General features: G+C 48.5%; 8 protein-coding genes across 8 annotated transcripts; 4 read left to right on the top strand and 4 right to left on the bottom strand.

The window, feature by feature from the left end:
• Positions 1–540: 540 nt before the first annotated feature.
• MGYG_05411 (V-SNARE) lies at positions 541–1,405 on the top strand (the record flags this gene model as incomplete). Its single annotated transcript, XM_003172778.1, has 2 exons — positions 541–734; positions 790–1,405. The coding sequence occupies 2 exons, from the start codon at positions 541–543 to the stop codon at positions 1,403–1,405; spliced, it is 810 nt and encodes a 269-aa protein (XP_003172826.1).
• A 771-nt stretch (positions 1,406–2,176) lies between these two features.
• On the top strand, positions 2,177–2,554 carry MGYG_05410 (hypothetical protein; the record flags this gene model as incomplete). The annotated part of the gene is made up of 1 exon (XM_003172777.1): positions 2,177–2,554. One exon carries the CDS (start codon positions 2,177–2,179, stop codon positions 2,552–2,554), a length of 378 nt encoding a protein of 125 aa, XP_003172825.1.
• Positions 2,555–2,701: 147 nt separating this feature from the next.
• On the bottom strand, positions 2,702–4,035 carry MGYG_05409 (hypothetical protein; the record flags this gene model as incomplete). The annotated part of the gene is made up of 3 exons (XM_003172776.1): positions 2,702–3,099; positions 3,162–3,814; positions 3,890–4,035. The coding sequence occupies 3 exons, from the start codon at positions 4,033–4,035 to the stop codon at positions 2,702–2,704; spliced, it is 1,197 nt and encodes a 398-aa protein (XP_003172824.1).
• Positions 4,036–5,005: 970 nt separating this feature from the next.
• Positions 5,006–11,119, top strand: MGYG_05408 (NFX1-type zinc finger-containing protein 1; the record flags this gene model as incomplete). The annotated part of the gene is made up of 5 exons (XM_003172775.1): positions 5,006–6,380; positions 6,489–7,071; positions 7,125–9,414; positions 9,477–10,937; positions 10,994–11,119. The coding sequence occupies 5 exons, from the start codon at positions 5,006–5,008 to the stop codon at positions 11,117–11,119; spliced, it is 5,835 nt and encodes a 1,944-aa protein (XP_003172823.1).
• A 423-nt stretch (positions 11,120–11,542) lies between these two features.
• On the top strand, positions 11,543–13,657 carry MGYG_05407 (hypothetical protein; the record flags this gene model as incomplete). Its single annotated transcript, XM_003172774.1, has 5 exons — positions 11,543–11,731; positions 11,787–12,133; positions 12,224–13,100; positions 13,179–13,320; positions 13,386–13,657. 5 exons carry the CDS (start codon positions 11,543–11,545, stop codon positions 13,655–13,657), a joined length of 1,827 nt encoding a protein of 608 aa, XP_003172822.1.
• A 260-nt stretch (positions 13,658–13,917) lies between these two features.
• Positions 13,918–14,402, bottom strand: MGYG_05406 (hypothetical protein; the record flags this gene model as incomplete). The annotated part of the gene is made up of 3 exons (XM_003172773.1): positions 13,918–14,022; positions 14,077–14,195; positions 14,258–14,402. 3 exons carry the CDS (start codon positions 14,400–14,402, stop codon positions 13,918–13,920), a joined length of 369 nt encoding a protein of 122 aa, XP_003172821.1.
• A 1,558-nt stretch (positions 14,403–15,960) lies between these two features.
• Positions 15,961–16,548, bottom strand: MGYG_05405 (hypothetical protein; the record flags this gene model as incomplete). Its single annotated transcript, XM_003172772.1, has 1 exon — positions 15,961–16,548. The coding sequence occupies one exon, from the start codon at positions 16,546–16,548 to the stop codon at positions 15,961–15,963; it is 588 nt and encodes a 195-aa protein (XP_003172820.1).
• Positions 16,549–17,339: 791 nt separating this feature from the next.
• MGYG_05404 (cyclin) lies at positions 17,340–18,491 on the bottom strand (the record flags this gene model as incomplete). Its single annotated transcript, XM_003172771.1, has 3 exons — positions 17,340–17,989; positions 18,056–18,265; positions 18,332–18,491. 3 exons carry the CDS (start codon positions 18,489–18,491, stop codon positions 17,340–17,342), a joined length of 1,020 nt encoding a protein of 339 aa, XP_003172819.1.
• Positions 18,492–18,903: the final 412 nt, after the last annotated feature.

Genomic DNA, 18,903 nt, shown 5'->3' with positions numbered 1-18,903 from the left:
GAAACGTATCCTCGTCTGCCATCAGAGCAGGACAGAAGAGTAACCAAGGCTCTGAGAGGTACTTCGTAGTAGAGTACGGAGTATGTAGATGGCTTTCTATCAAACTACCAAACTCCGGCTCGTTTCAGCTTCTTTTGCTTTCACTAAAGCCGAGAGAGTCTGCACGTGATGAGCTTAGTCATAGCCATGTGAGGGTCACATGACAGGGAGATTACGGATAATTATTTATCCATATGCATTGGTAATCACCACGTGACAAGGCGAATAACACCTGAATGGTCCGTGCATGAAGCTAATTACGACGTCAAAAGTCGCTCTTTTTTGGTTTGCTTGAAACTCCAGGCATCAGCCATCGAAGCCAGCCATCTCACGAATGAGTCGTTGACGGAACAGAGCATGAGATTGGGGACAGCTCTTATTCTGGTTTGATAGCCACAACAAGAAGAATAGCCTTGTTAAAACCTCGCTTTTGAGGGACGTCGGAGACTAGTGGGACACGACTTTCCAGATATCTAGAATACTACAGCCTGATAATCAACCATGAGCAACCCATCTCAGCTTTTCCTTTTGGCCGATCACATAAAGCTCTCTCTTCTAGAGCGTCAAAGGGCGATTTCTCTTGACCTTGAGCCCAATGCACAAGATGGAGAGATATCCCGCTCGCTAGAGTCGCTGCGAGAGGGCCTGGAATCAGCCGAGAGGGAGGTCCAGCGGCTGGTCTCCGTTGGCGATCCGTACGTTCCGAGCTTTCACTGAGACGCGATTATTAGCTAACAGTTCCATTAATAGATCATCAAATGACCTCAAAGAACAAGCTAGCTCATTACGAATCCAGTACGAGGATCTCTCACGTCAATTCCATGGCGACCATGGGTCTTCCGTAACCGTCCAACCAAACAATGCCGAGCTGGCCGAAGACTTCATTCGTGCAAGCAGCACTCCGTCCATCCTCAAACATCCCACACCCCAACACCCGGTCTCTAAATCTGTTCGTTTCACGGACACATTAACTGCCAGCGCTGAAGAACATGACCCCAACCGCGATGCCCTGCTCAGACCATACTCTGACTCCCCACAGCCTGGCTTCGACCCTTCGGAGGCTACGAACCAGGAAATCCATGATTATCATAGCCAGGTCATGCAGGAGCAGGATGACCATCTGGACCGCCTGGGTGAGTCAATTGGACGTCAGCACCAGCTAAGTATCCAGATTGGCGATGAGCTGGAAGGCCAAGTCGCACTTCTGGATGACATGGATGGTCATGTTGAAAGACACCAGGGCCGGTTGGATGGGGCACGAAGAAGCCTCGGGCGATTTAGAGAAAAGTCAAAGGGGAGCAAGGGCTTGATGACCATTATTGGGTTGATTATCGTACTGGTGATCTTGATCGTGATTCTCAAGTGATCAAGCCATTGTTTCTCCTCCTTTGGTTTCCCTTGCTCTGCTGTTCCATTTCTATGACGATTCTTACGACTTATCAAGGACAGCCGTTTGGCTACCTTGTTTACTTTCCTTGCTTCAGTTTCGTTACCATATATCTTGGAGTGTATTACATATATCCCTACGGCCCTAGCTGGCCTTTTGCTTTGTGTCTCTTTTTCCAGGGGTGTTATCTTCGGTGTGATAGCTGGCGTTACTACATAGTATATATCGTTTTCTTTTGTTTACTGCATGTAATCTCTCGATACTCGCGCATATATATATTCGAGCCACCCCGGATTAGTTCGGGTTGATATTTATCTCACAGCCGAGATCGAGGTATCTGTTGCCAGTCGTGTTGGACGGTCTTTAAACGACAATACATATTTGTGCTGTTGGTACAGTACTCTGTGCCTTCCTATGAATACTTGAGCCATCGTAGTGAATGTTCTTAGTGTATGGAGTAGACTCTTTCTTAGATAGCTCTGATTCTTATTGTACGGCCGATCTTCACTTTTTCTTTGTGTTGGCGTTGGTAATCAGACGTCCACTAAGATTGATGTAGATAGCTCAGACGAAAGCCAATGACATCCTCACCAACAACCAACCAACCACCCCGTCCATCCATCCTCTCGAGTCGCCACAGCATACAATTCAACTAGGCTCGATCTGAAACTCATGCCATGTCTCGAAAATGACAGTAGTACCGTTGCAACAGATCTCGATACCCTGAATTCACGTCGTCTACGGAGCAGTATGTCGTCCTCTGTTTATCGCATTGTCTCCGCCGGGCTCCCACGCGACCACCATGCCATCTTCGTCGAGACCAGCGAGAACGGCGAGGAGACCGGCCGCTTATTCCAGGTTACGGGAAACATACAGAGTGGCATGACCTTCGAGCAAAGGCCTGAAGGCAAACCGGAAACTTCGAGTTCATTTATCAGCAAGCAAGGGATCGGGACTGTTACGCACGCGAACTACTGTCGGATTCAGAATATATGTGAAAATATTCCGCCTCCGAAGAAGCAATTCGAGGGTGCTAAAAAGCTTTATCCCGGGGAACCCATCAGACGATGTCAAGAGTGGACCGCTGAAGCCGTACAGGCACTAAAAGATGCTCAGATTTTGATGTGATCGGACCTAAAATAACCCTACTCTCAAGAGAAATACCAACCCGGATCAGAAATATAACTTATACTCTCTGGAATCTATCGGCCAATAATTACGACCACAGGGCTCTCGAATAAAGAGTTACAAGAACCACGCAGCTGGGGCAATTTTCTATCTTCTGCTGCCAGCAATATCGCACCGCTTCAGCATGGCCATCTCAATAACCAAGCCTGGCCCAAATGATGCGGCCACAACGTGGTCACGTCTCTTCTCATACGTCCGCAGCCTGTCTAGGACTGATAGCACAGTTGGGCTCGATGAGTTTCCGCGAGTTCTATAAATCTCTCGGCTCGCTCGAATTTGATCATCCATCAACTGCATCGTCTCTTGGACCCCGTCAATCAGAGCTTTCCCTCCAGGGTGTAGCGCCCAATCGAAATCGTCTGTATCAAGGTGTTTATCTTTCGAGAAGACTTGCCCTTCGTAAGATGGCAACAACTTACGGAACATCGGGCCAACTGCTTCCTTTGCATACTTTGGGATATCTTTGGCCAAAGTACTTCGAAAGCCTAGCAACCAATCAACATTCCCTCTACTATGAAGAATCATCATTGGGAACCTTTATTCTTACCATATGGATCCGTATAGCATACAAGGTGCTGCATAGTGCCCGGTATCAATGCATTGTCCCACTCGACTAGCTCGAAAATAGGGCTTGCCTTAATTTCTTTCAATGCGGCCTCGTTGCACAGGATAAACGCTGCGGCTGCGTCCGAGAACAATGCCCCAGCTACGTTAACCTCACTGAGATCCATGCACTGTTCCGCCTCTGCTAAGTCATGCCGAACATTAGGCGTGCAAAGCTCGCAAGCATACGCTAATATACATGCTGGTTTTCCGCGCATGGTTGCTCCACAGGCGACCTGAGAAGCGACTCGCATGATAGACAATCCGCCAGCGCATCCCACTCCATGGAGCAATATACGACTTGTTCTCTCTGGCAGACCGAGCCTCTCATTCACAAGAAGATCATACCCGGGGTTGCCTTGGTTGGTACATGTTACACTGACAGTGTCTGTTATCTGCTCTCGAAGGATACCTGCTTCCTTCATTACTTTCGTGCACGCTTGCACTGCGAGGTCAACCCCATCCTGACGAAATAGCTCGTCAAGGTCTGCGATTGATGGCGGAACGGAGTTGCAGGCAAACCCAGTCTCATAGGATCGAATTGATGAACGAGTTTCAATGCCTGTCGAAGTATTGATTTGAAGCAGCTTATGGAGGCTATACGGTATTATCGCAAAGTTAGCGTTGTGAATCTGACTCTTCGTGGTATTTTCCCTCTCCCCAATACCTTACCCAGGGCGCTGGGTATCGTAAAAACGCCCAGCGAAACGAGTTAGCATTTCATGGTCGAGAAGGTATGGTGGATATTGTGACCCTAGACCAACTATGAACAGACCTGGAGGCACAGGAGGGTTGCTGGAATTCTCAGAGGCCGACATCATCTCGCTTTAATGGTCAGCATTTCCCACGGGGCTGGGCTGGGTTTGGGATGGAAACAAATACGAGAAGATGAAAATGCCGAACCCACAATCCGCAACGTTTACAAACTCTGCAAGCTCGTGCGAGCATCTTCCTTCAGCCTCATGGCCAATCCTTGCTTCCATGCTTTTCACCTGCGGGCCGCTTTTGACAAATTACATATCGACTATCTATGCAGAGAAGTGGCGTGCAATCAGCGTTTCACTGCCTAGCCATGGTGTTCATATTTCAGCAAGAATTGTTTTTCACAAGATATCGTCTATCGCTGATGATGCCGTCGCCTACGAGGGCAAAAATTATCGAATAGAACAGGTGCTAGAAGGTGTAATGGCCAGAACCCCGAGCAAGGCCATTGACTTGGGTTTTTCGTATGTAGCAAGCGAACTCTAGCTGGCCTTCCAGAGTCATTGTTGAAACATATGGAAATGGAACGTTGGACGGGCAGAAGTACTGCCCATTTGGAGCACGTTGCTATACATCCATTCACCTAGGACTGGCAGCAACGCAGGCTAGTATGACAGGCGCAGGGTTCTTGAGCCGGCGAGATTCAAGTTGAGAATCGAATGTTGAAGCCCAATGGCACGAAGTTTCTTCAGTGGTGATGATGCTCACATATACCAAATCACATCGCCCTGCTAGTTTATTACATAATCCGGAGGAGTTGATACATCTTTGCGGGGGACAGGAAGAACATCACAGAAGACTTTTAACAAAGAGAAACTGGGACCATCTTGCCCTCGTAGTCCTGGAAAGTTCCGCTATAGGTACATAAGAACGCGTTAGGGCATCCCAGTGAGATTTTCCATGAACCCTCCCCTCTAACGTATTCTGTTCTCCTGCACACACACCCTGCTCGTTTTCGCCAATACAACCAACTTTGACCTGCAAAAGCAACTGTTTTGATATCATTCTCGGAAATTGGCCTGCCACATGGCGACGCCAGGCAGCAGGCCTACTGGTAGGCGGGCGGTCCGCCCTCCTGGAAAATCCCAGGGAAAAGGAGAAAACTTAAGGATTGGCAAGCAAACTAATCAGAAGGGAAGTAAAACCAAGCTTTGTCGGTTCATTGAGCATGGAAAAAAGTGTCCATATGGCGAGGATTGCACGTACTCTCATGATACCTCGAGTATCAGAAAAGACCAAGTCAAGAGATCATCGGATTCGCCCAAAGAACAGCAAGAAAGAGCATACTACAATTCTTGGAAGCGAATTATCAAGTATCCTCCAAAACAAAATGATATTGCTACAATAAAACGCCTATGGACTGGAGCTTTAGACATCTTGAACGGCTTTGATCGGAACTGGAAACAGATGCTCCCACGAGACCTTGACTCGGATGATAATCTTGGCCGTGAGCATATCCACACCCTCCTTAGCATGAAGTCTTATGGTACCGGATACCAAACATTTGTGGAACTTTCACAGCCATTCCTTTCAGTGATTACACATCCGGCCATGCTGGACTGTCTCTCGATCGACACCGCAGTTGGAGGGCTATATAATTTCATCAGTGGGACTAACGGCCAAAGAGCAATCGAGTTCTTTACGCGCCTTTGCAGCAATCTTACAAACGCATATGGTCAATCAGTGATCTCGATATCTGTGGCTGAGGATACACTCACAGTCATGGGAGTTGCATTACAGGAGCTCTTGAAGAGAGAACAACGAGCAGTATATCATGACGAGCTGCCAGAATTAGTCAACTCCTTGGAGAAGGCTGCTAATGCCCTTGGTCTTGACACAAAGCCGATTATATTTCAGGCCAGTGTTGCGGAGATTAAAGCTAGGGTTGGCCGTGCGACTGGTTTGCTAAAAGTCAAAGAGATTGATCATCCTGCTACGATTGATGGGATCTCAACTACAGTCGTCAAGTCTTCATATCCACGTCCGGTTGTTGTGCCAGGAACTCGGCATGATAATGACCACGTTGACATTACCAAGATCAGGATTATGCCAACTGATAAAGAAATTTGCTGTGATCTACCAGATTATTTACCAACAACTGATCGTGACCAGCCTTCGTTTATCACGGACGCTACTGGACGTCACATCGATACTTTGTTTCGCCTCCTTCGGCACGATATTTTTGGGGAACTAAAATATGCCCTTGGGATATTGGTGCGCGCCATGACTGAAGACGAGAACTTACAGAGGAACTGGAAACTCCCTATTGGAGACATTCGAGCATACACATACCCCAATGCACACGTTAGATATATTTCGTTCGAACGAAAAATAGGCATTGAAGCTCAAGTATCGTTCAGCCAACTTCCTGCTCTTCGAAAGAAGACACCTGATGAGAGATGTAAGTGGTGGGAAGACTCAAGACGCCTAGAAGAAGGTGTTCTTCTATGTTTTGTCACTGTTACATCTGGGCGGCCTTCCATCTTGTTTCTTACTGTAAGTAAGAAAGTCACAAATCACAAAGAGGACTTTAACTTGAGTATGAACGAGTATAATGCTACGATTACCACAAAACTGGTCACCCGTGCCCAGGCGGAATATGCTTTGTTAACAGAATTAAGCTGCCGGGGTACAAATGGAGTTTTGGTTGAATTCCCGGGGGTACTTCTCGCCACGTTCATGCCTATCCTAAAGAGTCTCCAGGCTATGCAAACCTCTAGTTATCTACCATTCTCTCAGTGGATACTGCCTGAACGGACTACCACCCCTGAAGAGCCAGCACAAATCCCCCAACCAGGTTATGCTCGGGATCAAAACTACTTTTTCCCATTAGACTCTATTCTCAAGAAGAAAGGTGATCGGTTGTCCTTTATGCCCTCTACTTTCCATAGGGACACAACCATTATTCAAGAGCTTGAAATGCGGACTACTCTTGACAGTGGACAATGTCAAGCACTCGCAGCGGCTTTGACGAGAGAGTACGCTTTTATACAAGGACCCCCCGGTACGGGAAAATCGTACATTGGTATCCATCTTATGAAGGTTCTTCTAGCATGCAAGGAGAAATCAAAATTGGGTCCCATAATAGTTGTGTATGTAGCTCCCATGGTGCCATTCTTTATATGCAAAGGCTGACTTCTATTAGATGTTACACTAACCATGCCTTGGATCAATTCCTCGAGGAGCTGGTAAAGGTGGGTGTAAAAAAGATTATTCGGATTGGAGGTCAAAGCAAGTCTAAAATATTGGAAGGGCATAATTTACGCCTCGTGTCAAAGGGTGAAGGAAAGACAGGGAACGAACTGTTTTTAATTGCTAAAACGTATAGGGCTCTTGAGAATAACGAGCCTATTATTTCGAGTTTACTCCGCTCTCTGCGCGTCCTGAGAAAGGAACCGAGCTGGAAGACTCTTAAGGGCCACATTGAACAGACATACCCCCGGATATTTAAAAAGTTTGCTCGACTCGACAAGGACGAGTTCGAACTCGTGGGGAAAGAGCCATTTGATGTCTGGAGTCAAAAGGCAGCACCGAAAGCACTTAGAGAACAATTCTCGGCAGACGAAGAAGCTATCATCCTCCAAAGCCTTGAAAGCGCCGTTAACGAAAACATATTCGATCTGTCAATTCCCGAGAGACGGCTTTTGATTGAGTTTTGGGCTCGAGAAGTGTATGAAACCAATCGCGATCAGCTATTTGAACTTGTGAATGAATGCTGTGAACTTCATGAACGGCTAGATAAGATACACGACGAGTCCGACAGAAGAGTGCTGGAGAATGCAGATGTCATAGGTGTTACTACGACGGGGCTTGCGAAAAGAATTTCGGTACTTCGACACTTACGAAGCAAAGTAATCATCTGCGAGGAAGCTGGAGAGGTTATGGAGCCGCATATGGTGTCAGCCTTACTGCCTAATGTCGAGCATTTCATTCAAATAGGAGACCATCAGCAGTTACGCCCTCAGATCAACAATTACAAATTATCTCTTGAAAGCAAACAAGGTGGAGCCTACCAGCTTGACCGGAGCCAGTTTGAACGACTCTCTGTGGGAGAACCGGGGCGCGTTCCCTTTCCGGTGGCGCAGCTTGATACCCAAAGACGAATGCGCCCTGAAATCTCTAGTTTGATCAGGATGACCCTCTATCCTCGCCTTGTTGATCATCCATCTACAATGACGTTTCCAGATGTCTTTGGGATGCGGAATAATGTATTCTGGCTTGACCATGAGAATATGGAAAATTCACCAAGTTTAGACCGACATCAGAAGTCATACAGCAACGACTGGGAGGTAGACATGACCCAATCTCTTGTCCGTCACATCGTTCGGCAAGGTGTCTATGATAGCAAAGATATTGCTGTGTTAACACCATATACAGGCCAACTGCAGAAGCTGCGAATAAAATTGCGGAATGACTTTGAAATTGTTTTGAGTGATCGGGATCTAGAGACACTTGCCAAGGACGGGTTTGACGAAAAGACAAGCACTCCTACTGAAGATGACCAGAAAGATGTTGCAAAACGCCAACAGACGTTCGTTGAGAAGAAAAAACTCAGCGAGTTCCTGCGGGTTGCAACGGTCGACAATTTCCAAGGAGAGGAGAGCAAGATTGTCATCATTTCCCTAGTCCGAAGCAACAAGGAGAAGAAAGTTGGGTTTCTGAGAACAACTAACCGCATCAATGTTCTCCTTAGCCGGGCTCAACATGGCATGTATTTGATTGGGAATGCAGACACTTACTCGAACATACCAATGTGGGCAAAAGTGATAGGCATGCTAGAAGCTAATCACTCGGTTGGAAAGCGAATTGGGCTCTGTTGCCCTCGACATATGTATACAGTGATGCAAGTTTCCGAGCCGCTAGATTTTGAAAAGCTCAGCCCAGAGGGGGGATGTCAATTACCCTGTGATAGACGTTTAGCCATCTGCGGGCATAAGTGCTTGGCCCGATGCCACTCAGATACCATGCACCAAGTGTTTCAATGCCCACAGCCTTGCCAGCGACTACACTCTCCTTGCAACCACGGCTGCCAAAAACAGACCTGCGGAGAAGATTGTGGACGCTGCATGATAAGGATTAACAATGTCCTTCTTCCATGCGGGCACTCTAAAGATGGTGTTTCTTGCTACCGGACACAAGACGTTGGAAGCATTCAGTGCAGCACCAGGGTCCAAAAACAAGTAGCTGGATGCAATCATGTTGTGGAAGTTCCATGTTTTCGAGATGTTTCTTCCAAAGCTTTCCTATGCCCCACAGCATGTGAAGCATCACTGCTTTGTGGTCATCGCTGCCCAGGGAGCTGCGGCAAATGCCACAACAACGAGCACCAGAAATGCAAGAAAATATGTGGTAGAAGGTTCGGAACTTGCAACCATACATGTCCTAGAACTTGTCATGATGGTACTGATTGTGGCCCATGTTTGGCTCCCTGTGAGGTAAGTCTAACATGACTCTTTCCTTTTAAAAAATTAAAACCTATACTGATGTACAAATATAGGTTAAATGCTCTCATTCTCAATGCACTCTACGTTGCCACGAACCTTGTGCTCCTTGTATTGAGAGCTGTACCTGGTCGTGCGAACACCAAGGAACATGCGAGATGCCATGTGCCGCTCCCTGTGATCGTCTTCCCTGCAACGAACGCTGCTCGAAGGATCTCTCATGCGGCCATCAATGCCCGGGAATCTGTGGTGAAGATTGTGCTGAAGGCTATTGCCAAAAGTGTTCAACTAAGCTTGATGCACGGGTAGACTTTGTCGAAATGAAATCATACGAAGAAATTGACGTTAGTGAGACCCCTATAGTTGTCCTTGGATGCGGCCATTTCTTCACAACCGAATCTGTTGACTGCCTGATGAATATGGGAGAGGTCTATAAAATCGACGCAAATGGGGAATTCACTGGATTGAAAGATATATCCACGAATCTGGCTCAGTCCACGCCTTTCTGTCCAGACTGCAAATGCCCAGTGAGACAGTTTGCTACGCAAAGGTATAATCGGGTCGTTAATCGGGCAGTTATCGATGAGATGTCGAAACGCTTCCTTTCAAGTGGGAAGGACGGCCTCCAAGAACTAGAACGGCAAATTGATAAATTGGAGAATTGGCAACGAAAAACCAGAGAGAACGTGATGAAGACCTATAAAGACAAAGACCATTATGAGCAAGTATCTCCCCGCGCTACGGCAGTTTCTACTGTCACCAAGTTACTGCATGAAGGATATGAGAAGTCTAGGGCTCTCAATGCAGCAGTTCGGAAATTCTGTATAAATTTTGCAGACAAATGTCAGCCCGCGCAGAAGCTTCATGAAGCTATCGTGCATGCGGCGCGAAAAGCTGCTATATCCAAGTTACCCCCTGATACCCTGTTAGCGAATCTGAGAATATCCGATGAAGCGGCTGCCCCAACCGTCTCTCGTGATAGTCAGATTACTATGGGCGGCCGAATGGCCCTGATCAAGGCAGATTTCCTTATCATTGATGATAAATTTTTCGTCTCAAAGGTCTTGAAATCGACAAATCTCGACATTAAGCCTCTTGGTAAAACTCCGGATAAACTTGCAATACTTTTCTTCCGCAACTGTGAAAAGTTTATCACCGAGTGCGACGCTCAAAACCTCCCAAAATTAGCTGTTGAAGCATCAGTCTTGTTTGCTAGCCTTTCACGTTCGTTCGAGGACGACTGCCGCTCCAGCAGGATTAACCTTGACACTGCTAAAGGGGTTATAGAGACGGCGAAGGGACTGCTTGAAAAAGCCCTTGAGACCTGCCAACGGCCCTTTTACAACGTCGAAGGCCTGCGTGTTGTAGTCGAGCAGTCCATAAATTCTATGAAGAGAGAATGGTATGAAGAAGTCACCTCAGTTGAGAAAGAAGCAATCAAGGCCGCAATGCTTAGTGGCCCCAGGGGAATTGCAACTCACTCTGGTCATTGGTACAACTGTTCAAACGGGCATCCTGTAAGTCATACCCGCAGGCAACTTGGGATTTTTCTCTATTCTAACCACTTCTCTAGTTTGTAATTGGAGAATGCGGAATGCCAATGGAACTCGCTCGTTGTCCTGAGTGCGGTGCGTCGATCGGAGGACGTCACCACACTGCTGTACAGGGAGTGACTCGGGCAACTGAAATGGAGGATTGAACAGAAAATTGAGTAGTGTGATAATACGGGTAAAGAGTCATGGCTATAACCAGGTAACTTACACAATGTGTTGAGGAGCTTCCGCCATGCCATAATAATGACTCTCTGTCTCTGTCTCCTCCATGTTATTAAGTAGTTAGTTAATGAAACAGACTTAAACTCCCATATTCATGATTGGCAAAGGCCCCGGGGGTGCTGTGCCAGTAGGGAATCGCTGTAGCCTAGTACAAGGCGGCTCTTCCTGCATGATCACAAGCAGTTAACCAACCACAGACGTATCCTCTATCAAGGATCACACACTCTGTATGACACTTCAATGCCACACACATCGCAAGACTCTTCAGACACCCTCAACCCACATCCTGTAGCGTGGAAAGGCTGATATCAAGACTTGAAACTCTAGAGTTGAAGCTATAACTTACGATGAAGTCCTCTCTTGTTCATCCACCAAATCCGCCAGCAGCCGGATACGAACAAACTCGATCCATCGGACGGCAGATGTCTGCCATCTTCCCTTCGCTGCGCTCCCAAACGGCTTCTCCTAACGCAGAGGCGTCCTTGAGTCTCTTCCTGGAGCTGCCTGTGGAGCTATGGAGCTTGATTATGCTCCATGTGAGTGAGAACTTCCCTGACAGACGAGCAACTGGTAGCTAACTAACCTGCAAAGATACGGGATCGAGTTGACCTACGAAGCTTCTGCCTGACCTGCAAATGGCTCTGTGATGCAGCTCGTCCGGTCCTGTTCGAAGATATAGACATCACTCTGCCGGTGTCGTTGGATGGCGGGATATGCATGTTCAGCTCATTGATTGCCCGAATTGAACAGCTACCACTGAAACACTTAAAGTACACCAAGTATCTCTCCGTCATCTCCCCGGACTCACGCCCATCATGTAGGCATCAGGCAGGAGCCAAAGACGATATGACTCGGCGCGATGAATTCACTGAGAGATCTATGAAAGCCCTGACTGCCTTAGCTCAGGCTATTCCGAGCAATCGCCTCCGTTCCTTCAGGTAACTACTTTGCTCAAATTAAACCCACAACTACAATTAGTTAATACCTAAATATATTTCTCCCAGCCTGCTAACATCAGCTCTGTCCAGGTGGGACTTGGGAACATGTCTCCCCGCTGAAATATTCAGCTGTGAGCATGGCTTGCTATCGAACCAACAGAAGATTGAGAGTATTTACTTCTCCTTCGGTGCTTCTGATATCTGCTACAAGGGAAGTAATATAGTTGATTATTCTCTGAACATCTCCTACTTCAGCGATCTCCGTTCTCTAACATGGAGAGAACCGCATCGTCGGACGGATTTCCAGTTCATGAAGGCGTTCCTCCAGTCTCCCCATCATCTCACTACATTTGGGTTACACCTGGACTCATCCGCCCCAAGGAGAATAAATGGAATTGGAGACCGTGATACCCATATTATCAATGATTTGATGTTAGACGTTCAAAAAGGGGGAGAGAGGCAGCTTTTACGCTACCTTGAAACGCTATCACTGGGGCGGCTATATTTCAGCCTGCTGGAGGTAGACATTGTATCCGCATTGAATCTTGATCGTCTACGCTGCTTAAAGCTTCAAGAATGCGCCGGGACATCTGCTTTTCTTAAAGCTCTTAGCAATTCTACACAACAGTTGAGGCTAAGGTCTTTTCAACTCATGTTAAACATACGGGACCAGAGTTTAAACGTTGACTTATCCCATACTTTGCCTGGTGCTATTACAAAGTTCCTTATGGCATTTCAAAGCCTGGAAGACCTGTACTTTTCGATTACAGATACCACCCTTAACAATATTGATTACCGAGCTATCCGAAACCATTATCCGACTCTTCGTCGTCTAGTTCTTCACGGTAGCACCAACGGAAGATACCCCTGGGAAGAGAATGCTGAAATTCCGGACGGCCTCTTTTATTCCTTACTCATGGGCTGTCCAGTAAAGTGCATTTCTCTCAGACTGCGACTCAGGGTGCCAGTAAGTGTGAAGCCCCGATTTTAACGCATCTTACCCTTTATGATGGCTTTTCGCTAACCTTTGACTGCTCGCTATTAGATTAGCAAATGGAAGAAGCTGTCTCCAAGACCGTTATGCAAGTTGTTACATTTGCGAGGGGAGCCGTTCTCCCAGGTGTTACCACGCTCGATCGATGAGTATACAGATAAAAGGTATAACTTAAACGAGGCATATCGCAGAGGTATGACTACCGATCCCTAGATAGTAACAGTTTTTACTATATCAATACCTAACAGTTTTAACTAGGAAACGTGGCGTGTATCATGCAGAAGTTGCGTAAGTTGAAGGACTCTACAACCCAAGCTCTGCTTGACTTTGCCAAATGGGCATTCAGCAATGACGGGCTGCCCGAGCTCCAGGTGCTTGTGTGCGGAGTGTTACATAATAAAAAACCTCTCGGGCAAAATCTGTATTTCTGCAGAAGTAAAGATGGATTTAAGCCATTGACACAGGCGGAGCCCTATGCTTGGGGACTTCTCCAGGACAGTATGGATATGTTGAGCGTTCCATACCTATAGGATGTATGGTATAGACAGTCAAATAGATAGAAAAAAGCGTTCCAGAGCAATTTCACTCGTTTAATTGGTGTCCTAAAATAGAGACGGAGAGTATTCACGCATTAACCCGTCCAGACAATTATATACAATGATATCCGCTAGTTAACAGGTAGTTACTTATCCTCCCTCACAGCCCGAAAGTAAGACAGACCATCACCTAGCTTTTGCCCAGTACATCCATCCCGGATGCACCTACAGGCCCATTGAACAAGCCAGTCAACTCACTTAGTAGTCTCCTTGGTCTCTCTCTTCGTCCTGGCCTTCCGCACCTCCCTTTCCATCTGTTCGGTTTCCACGCTGTCTACCTCCCCTCTATCCGCTTTGACCTGTTACCGTTAGCATCAGCCGTATAGGCGGGAGAAGGCTAGGGATGAACATACATCTGCCTCACTACTGCTAGCAAGACTGTTATTCCACTTCCCCTGACCTTCCTTGTGTTTAGAGAGATGCTCGTGTTTCTCCCTCTCGACTTCAGAGGATACCTCCTGTGTATCTCGATCTGTTTTTGACGGCTAGTCAGTTAATTGTGGGAGTGTATGTGTGTAGGGTAAGGGAGCCTACGTCTGTCTTCTTCCTTCAGGGCTCTGAGGGATGTAGAGGTGTGGAAGAGGGAGGCCTGGTTGAAGGCCGGCCTAGAGAGGGATCTCAGCTGCAACCGGCTGCCTCGGAGCATGGAGGAGCGAATGGAGGATGTGATGGATGCCATTGTATAGTTATAGTAGGAGCAGAAGTAGCAATAATAAGTTGTGGTGTTGTAGTAGTTGGTAGTAGGTTGTATAGATGGTTGTCCGGAGTTGCAGCAGAAGTCGAGTAGATATAGGAGCAGATATAGTGGAGTGAAACGGCCAACGCAGGGAAGATGACGAGTTTCTTCTATCTCTTTCCAATCGGCCCGTTTGTGTAAGTCAGCGGCTGGACCTGGTCTATTAATGTCAGTCCTGGTTTTTGATATATGCAGGAATCGAAAGCTGGCGTTGTTGCATATATCCGAGGAGTGACGTCATACCGGGCCAACCTTGAACAGAGAAACCGGAGAAGACGAAGCAGAAGAAGTAGAAGTAGAAGTAGAGAAGAGACGAGAAAGAGAAGAAGAGAAGGAGAATAGAAGTAGAATGTTCATATTGATATATATTATTTATTCAGCGCCCCGGATAACGGGCGGTCTTATATTTCTTTTCTGTTCCTTTCCCTTTGCATGTCCACTTTTCCATCGACAAGTCCTTTTTGGATGGCCGGAGGATATTAATGAAGAATGTTCAACGAGATGATGAGAAGACGAAGGAAAAAGCGGGAAGAGAGAATTAAGGAGATAGAGATAGAAAAGATAAGAGAAAGAGGGAGAGAGATAAATAATAAAGAGATATGAAGACGCAAAAAGTGGTAAAGCAGAATACACTTCACTTCTGGTGAAAAAGAGCAGAAGAAGTAGGGGGATATATGGTAGAAATGGATGCATGCAACCAACCAACCAACCGACCAAAAAAGAGCCAGCCAACAACGACAACAACGACAACCCGAGTACAACAACAGACACACCGTCCATCCATCCGACCGACCGACCGACCGACCGACCGTCCATCCCGGGGAGGGATTTTTAAAGTACCGCACGCAGTAGTATAATGTAATATGTATCATGGGGGGAAAGAAGTAAAAGGGAGAAAAACCAAAAAGCAACAACACAAACAACGACGCAGCAACAGCAGGCGTTCTATCATCAGGTAAACGACAACCAAACCAACGACGAGTATCCGGTATCCAGTATCCAGTAGTGGGCAAAATAATCCCAGGAGGTAATAAGGTGGTATAAACAGCAAATGTTTTTGAGTTCGAAAAGGGGAGAGAGTATTCGAAAGGGTCTTTTTTGTGAAGTCGAGAAAGTTGAAGAAGTGAAAACAAGGGGTATGAAAACACCGACCAATCCTCCAGTTCCATCCGTCCGCTCCGTATATGTATTGTATGTAGTATAAGTATAGTAGTGTTGGCATATCGTTATAAAAGGAAAAAAATGATGTTGCAAGATCAAAAAACGAAGAGGTCGAGAGGAAAAGATACACGCCGTCGCTCAGCCCGTCGAGAAGAGATGAAGATAAGGAAATAGGAAAATGATGAGGTTTTCGTCGATTACCGAAAGTCCGTATATAGATTGGTATAGTGTTGTTGATGCAAGGAAAGAAAACGACTGGAACGAATGAGCGAAGTAAGACGATTCGTCATAACGTGAGGTTGTTTAAAGAACGTATAAGTGAGTGGAAGGGTGAGATCGATCACCAGTCCCGTCTAGTAGGGCTGGAGACTCTCATGCCGGTGCTCGGGTTGACGATGGGGATGGCATTCCGTGCCCTGACGGCAGCGGGCTGATGGATCTTGCCCATCATGCCCGAGATGGCCATGTGTCCGCCCATGCCGTTGATGTGGTGTTGCTGCATGGGGTGAACCTGGTGCTGCAAGGGAGACGAGTCGGGCGAGGCACTGCCCAGCGAGCTACGATCCGAGGCAGCGAGCGAGTGAATCGACTGCAGGTCGTCCTCGGTCAGCAAGTTAGGACAGAACTCGAGGTCGTCATCGAGGTCAAAGGAGCGTCCGGCCTCGAAGCGAGCCCTGAAAGCAGTAATGGCGGGAGCCTCGATGAGATCTCGCATCGACTTGACACCGCGGAACTGGCGAGAGCTGGAGGAGGAGGCAGAGGCAGCGGAGGGAGCTGGAGCTGTCGAGGGCGTAGCGAGGGAGGAGAGGGTCGAGGCGGCGGCAGCGTTGGACGGGGTGAGCCGTTGTCGACGACGGTGGTGGTGCTGGTGCTGGTGCTGATGCTGGTGGTGCTGATGTTGGTGCTGGTGGTGCTGGTGATGAGACATGCTTGCAGAGGCCGCTGGCAGGTGAGTTGGAGGCGCCGGATGTTGTTGCTGGTGGTGGTGATGCGTTTGTTGGTGTTGGTGTTGGTGTTGTGGGCTGTGGTGGGCGAAGAATAGCGCAGACATAGGGGATGACTCAGCGAGAGATCAGCAGGAGAGCAAAAGAGTAAAGAGAAGAAGCAGAAGAGCAGAAGAAGAGAAGAAGACGAAGATTGGGGACGAAGAAGACGAAGTCGTTGATATCAAGAAAGTCGAAGTCGAAAAGAAACGAAGAAGAAGAAGCGAAGGCGGTGAAGCGGGCGAACGAGCGAAAAAAGCGACCAGCGAGTGGATTCTGCCACTAGGCCGAAAGCAGAATGCCGATCTGTGCTGCGCTATGGAGCGTGACTTTTGTGCTCATACAAATTACTATGGGGGGAGAAGTCGCCCTGCATGGCAGCACATACCCTTGCATCATCGTCCGCCTGACCATGCAGAGGCAGCAGCTACTTCGGCGCCCATACAAGTTTGCGTGCAGGACGAAGTATCTCCGGTTTTTAGCGCCGAGTTTCATCCCATTAATAGCATCTCCAGCCCAGCAGCCAGCCAGCCAGGAGGCGGGCGGACAGGGGACCAGGGCTGCAGGTCGAAACATGCACTAAGGGTGGTACATTATGTACATGCAGAGGCCCAACCGAACGCACCGCCAGCGAAGCCAGCGAGCCAACCAGCCAGTCACCCTTCGTCCCTCCTGGGCCCTCCTGGGTCCTCTTTCGAGTCCTTGTCCCTCCCTCTCGATCCTGCGTCTGCAGCTCCTACTTGTCGAGAAACCTCCCCCGCACGTAGCGGCCTATCGCCTCGCGCAGGCCCTTCTCCCCGTAGCCCTCCCAGACCTCGTACAGCGCCACCATCTCCTGCGTGCAGTCCATCACTGCCTCGATCGACACCTCGCTGCCCGCCAGCCACTCGATGGCCTTCTGCACCCGGCCCCCGTCGCCCATCCCTTCTCGTATGCCAGCAGCCATCCCGGCAGAAGTTGCCGAGCCTGTTCCTGGGCCGGTGGTCATGGTGGTGGTGGTACCAGTGGTACCGGTGGTACTGCTGCTGCTCGTCGCACCGCTGCTAGTGCTGCTGCTGCTGGTGATCGTGCCTGGGCCTACGACCATCCCCGTGCTCGTCCCGGGCTTGAACACCACAGCCACAAACACGGCCATCACGGCGATGACGTGCGGTGGCTGGAGCAGCGGCAGGTCCGTCAGGAAGCTGTCGTTCACCACCGACCAGGCCAGGGCGATTTCGTCAGAGGTCAGCGTGAGACCTGTCGAGTTCGGGTTTGTCAGCGTCGTCGAGAAGTCCGACAGCGTCCGGTACGGGTGGTGCACGATCAGCTGCGAGTTGAGCTCGCTGATGAGCCAGAACTCGCACTCCCCGACCTTTGCAGAGTCGCTCAGTATGAATTCTCCGCCTGTTAGCTACACATGTACATAGATAAATGTTATACAAGTATAAAATAAGTAAAGATATAACATACCCGGCCACAGCCCCCTAGCTTCCGAGACGACATACTTGATATGCTGCGGACACTCCTCCGTCTTGCAGGCGAGGTAGAAGGCCGTCGTGAGCAGCAGATAGGGGTTCGTCCGCCGGATGCTGACCCGCGTAAAGAAGCGCTTCACGTACACCTGCGCCGTCGCCAGCGCCTGCTGCCGCGTGCTCATCCGCTTCCCCAGCTTGATCAGCTCTTCTCTCGTCAGCAGCCTGCTCCATTGTCCATTGTCCGTCACTGTTACTGCGGCTTCTCACGTACGCTGGTTGATGTAGATGTTGACCAGCCGGTGGTCGGGCAGCGGATACTGCGCGATGAAGGCCTGGTCTGCCTCGTCCAGCGCCGCCCGCGTCTCTGCCAGCTGCTCGCGGTCAAACAGCCAGAACCGCCGCTGCGTCGAGGTCCAGTAGTTGGCCGCCATGCGTCCCCAGTCACATCCCTCTATCTATCCTGTCTATCTCGTCTTTTATTCTCCTTCTTTGCTCTCTGTTTATTCTTCATCTTTTCTATAAAGTCGAAAACGTCACGATAAGTAGTGATTACTAAGCTTAAAATATGACGTAAGCCTCCAGCCAATCAGAAGCCGCCAATACCAAAACAACCAAAAACCGTCAAAAGTCGAAGTCGAACTCGAAATTCACCAACGTCAACTTCATCGAGAAGGGCAGAAGAGCTGAAGAGCTGATGATACTGCGAGAGTCGACTGCCGGACACCGTCTGCTAGGGTAGAAGAAGCACCGCCGCCACTGCTCTCCCACCGTCTCGCCGTGGGTTCTGATGTGCAGCCCACTCGAAGCGACATACAACTGCGGCCCGACCGCCGGCAAGAGCCT

This window comes from Nannizzia gypsea, genomic scaffold (assembly GCF_000150975.2).
Source record: "Nannizzia gypsea CBS 118893 supercont1.4 genomic scaffold, whole genome shotgun sequence".
NCBI classification, from domain to species: domain Eukaryota; kingdom Fungi; phylum Ascomycota; class Eurotiomycetes; order Onygenales; family Arthrodermataceae; genus Nannizzia; species Nannizzia gypsea.
This window is presented reverse-complemented; position numbering and strand designations above follow the sequence as displayed.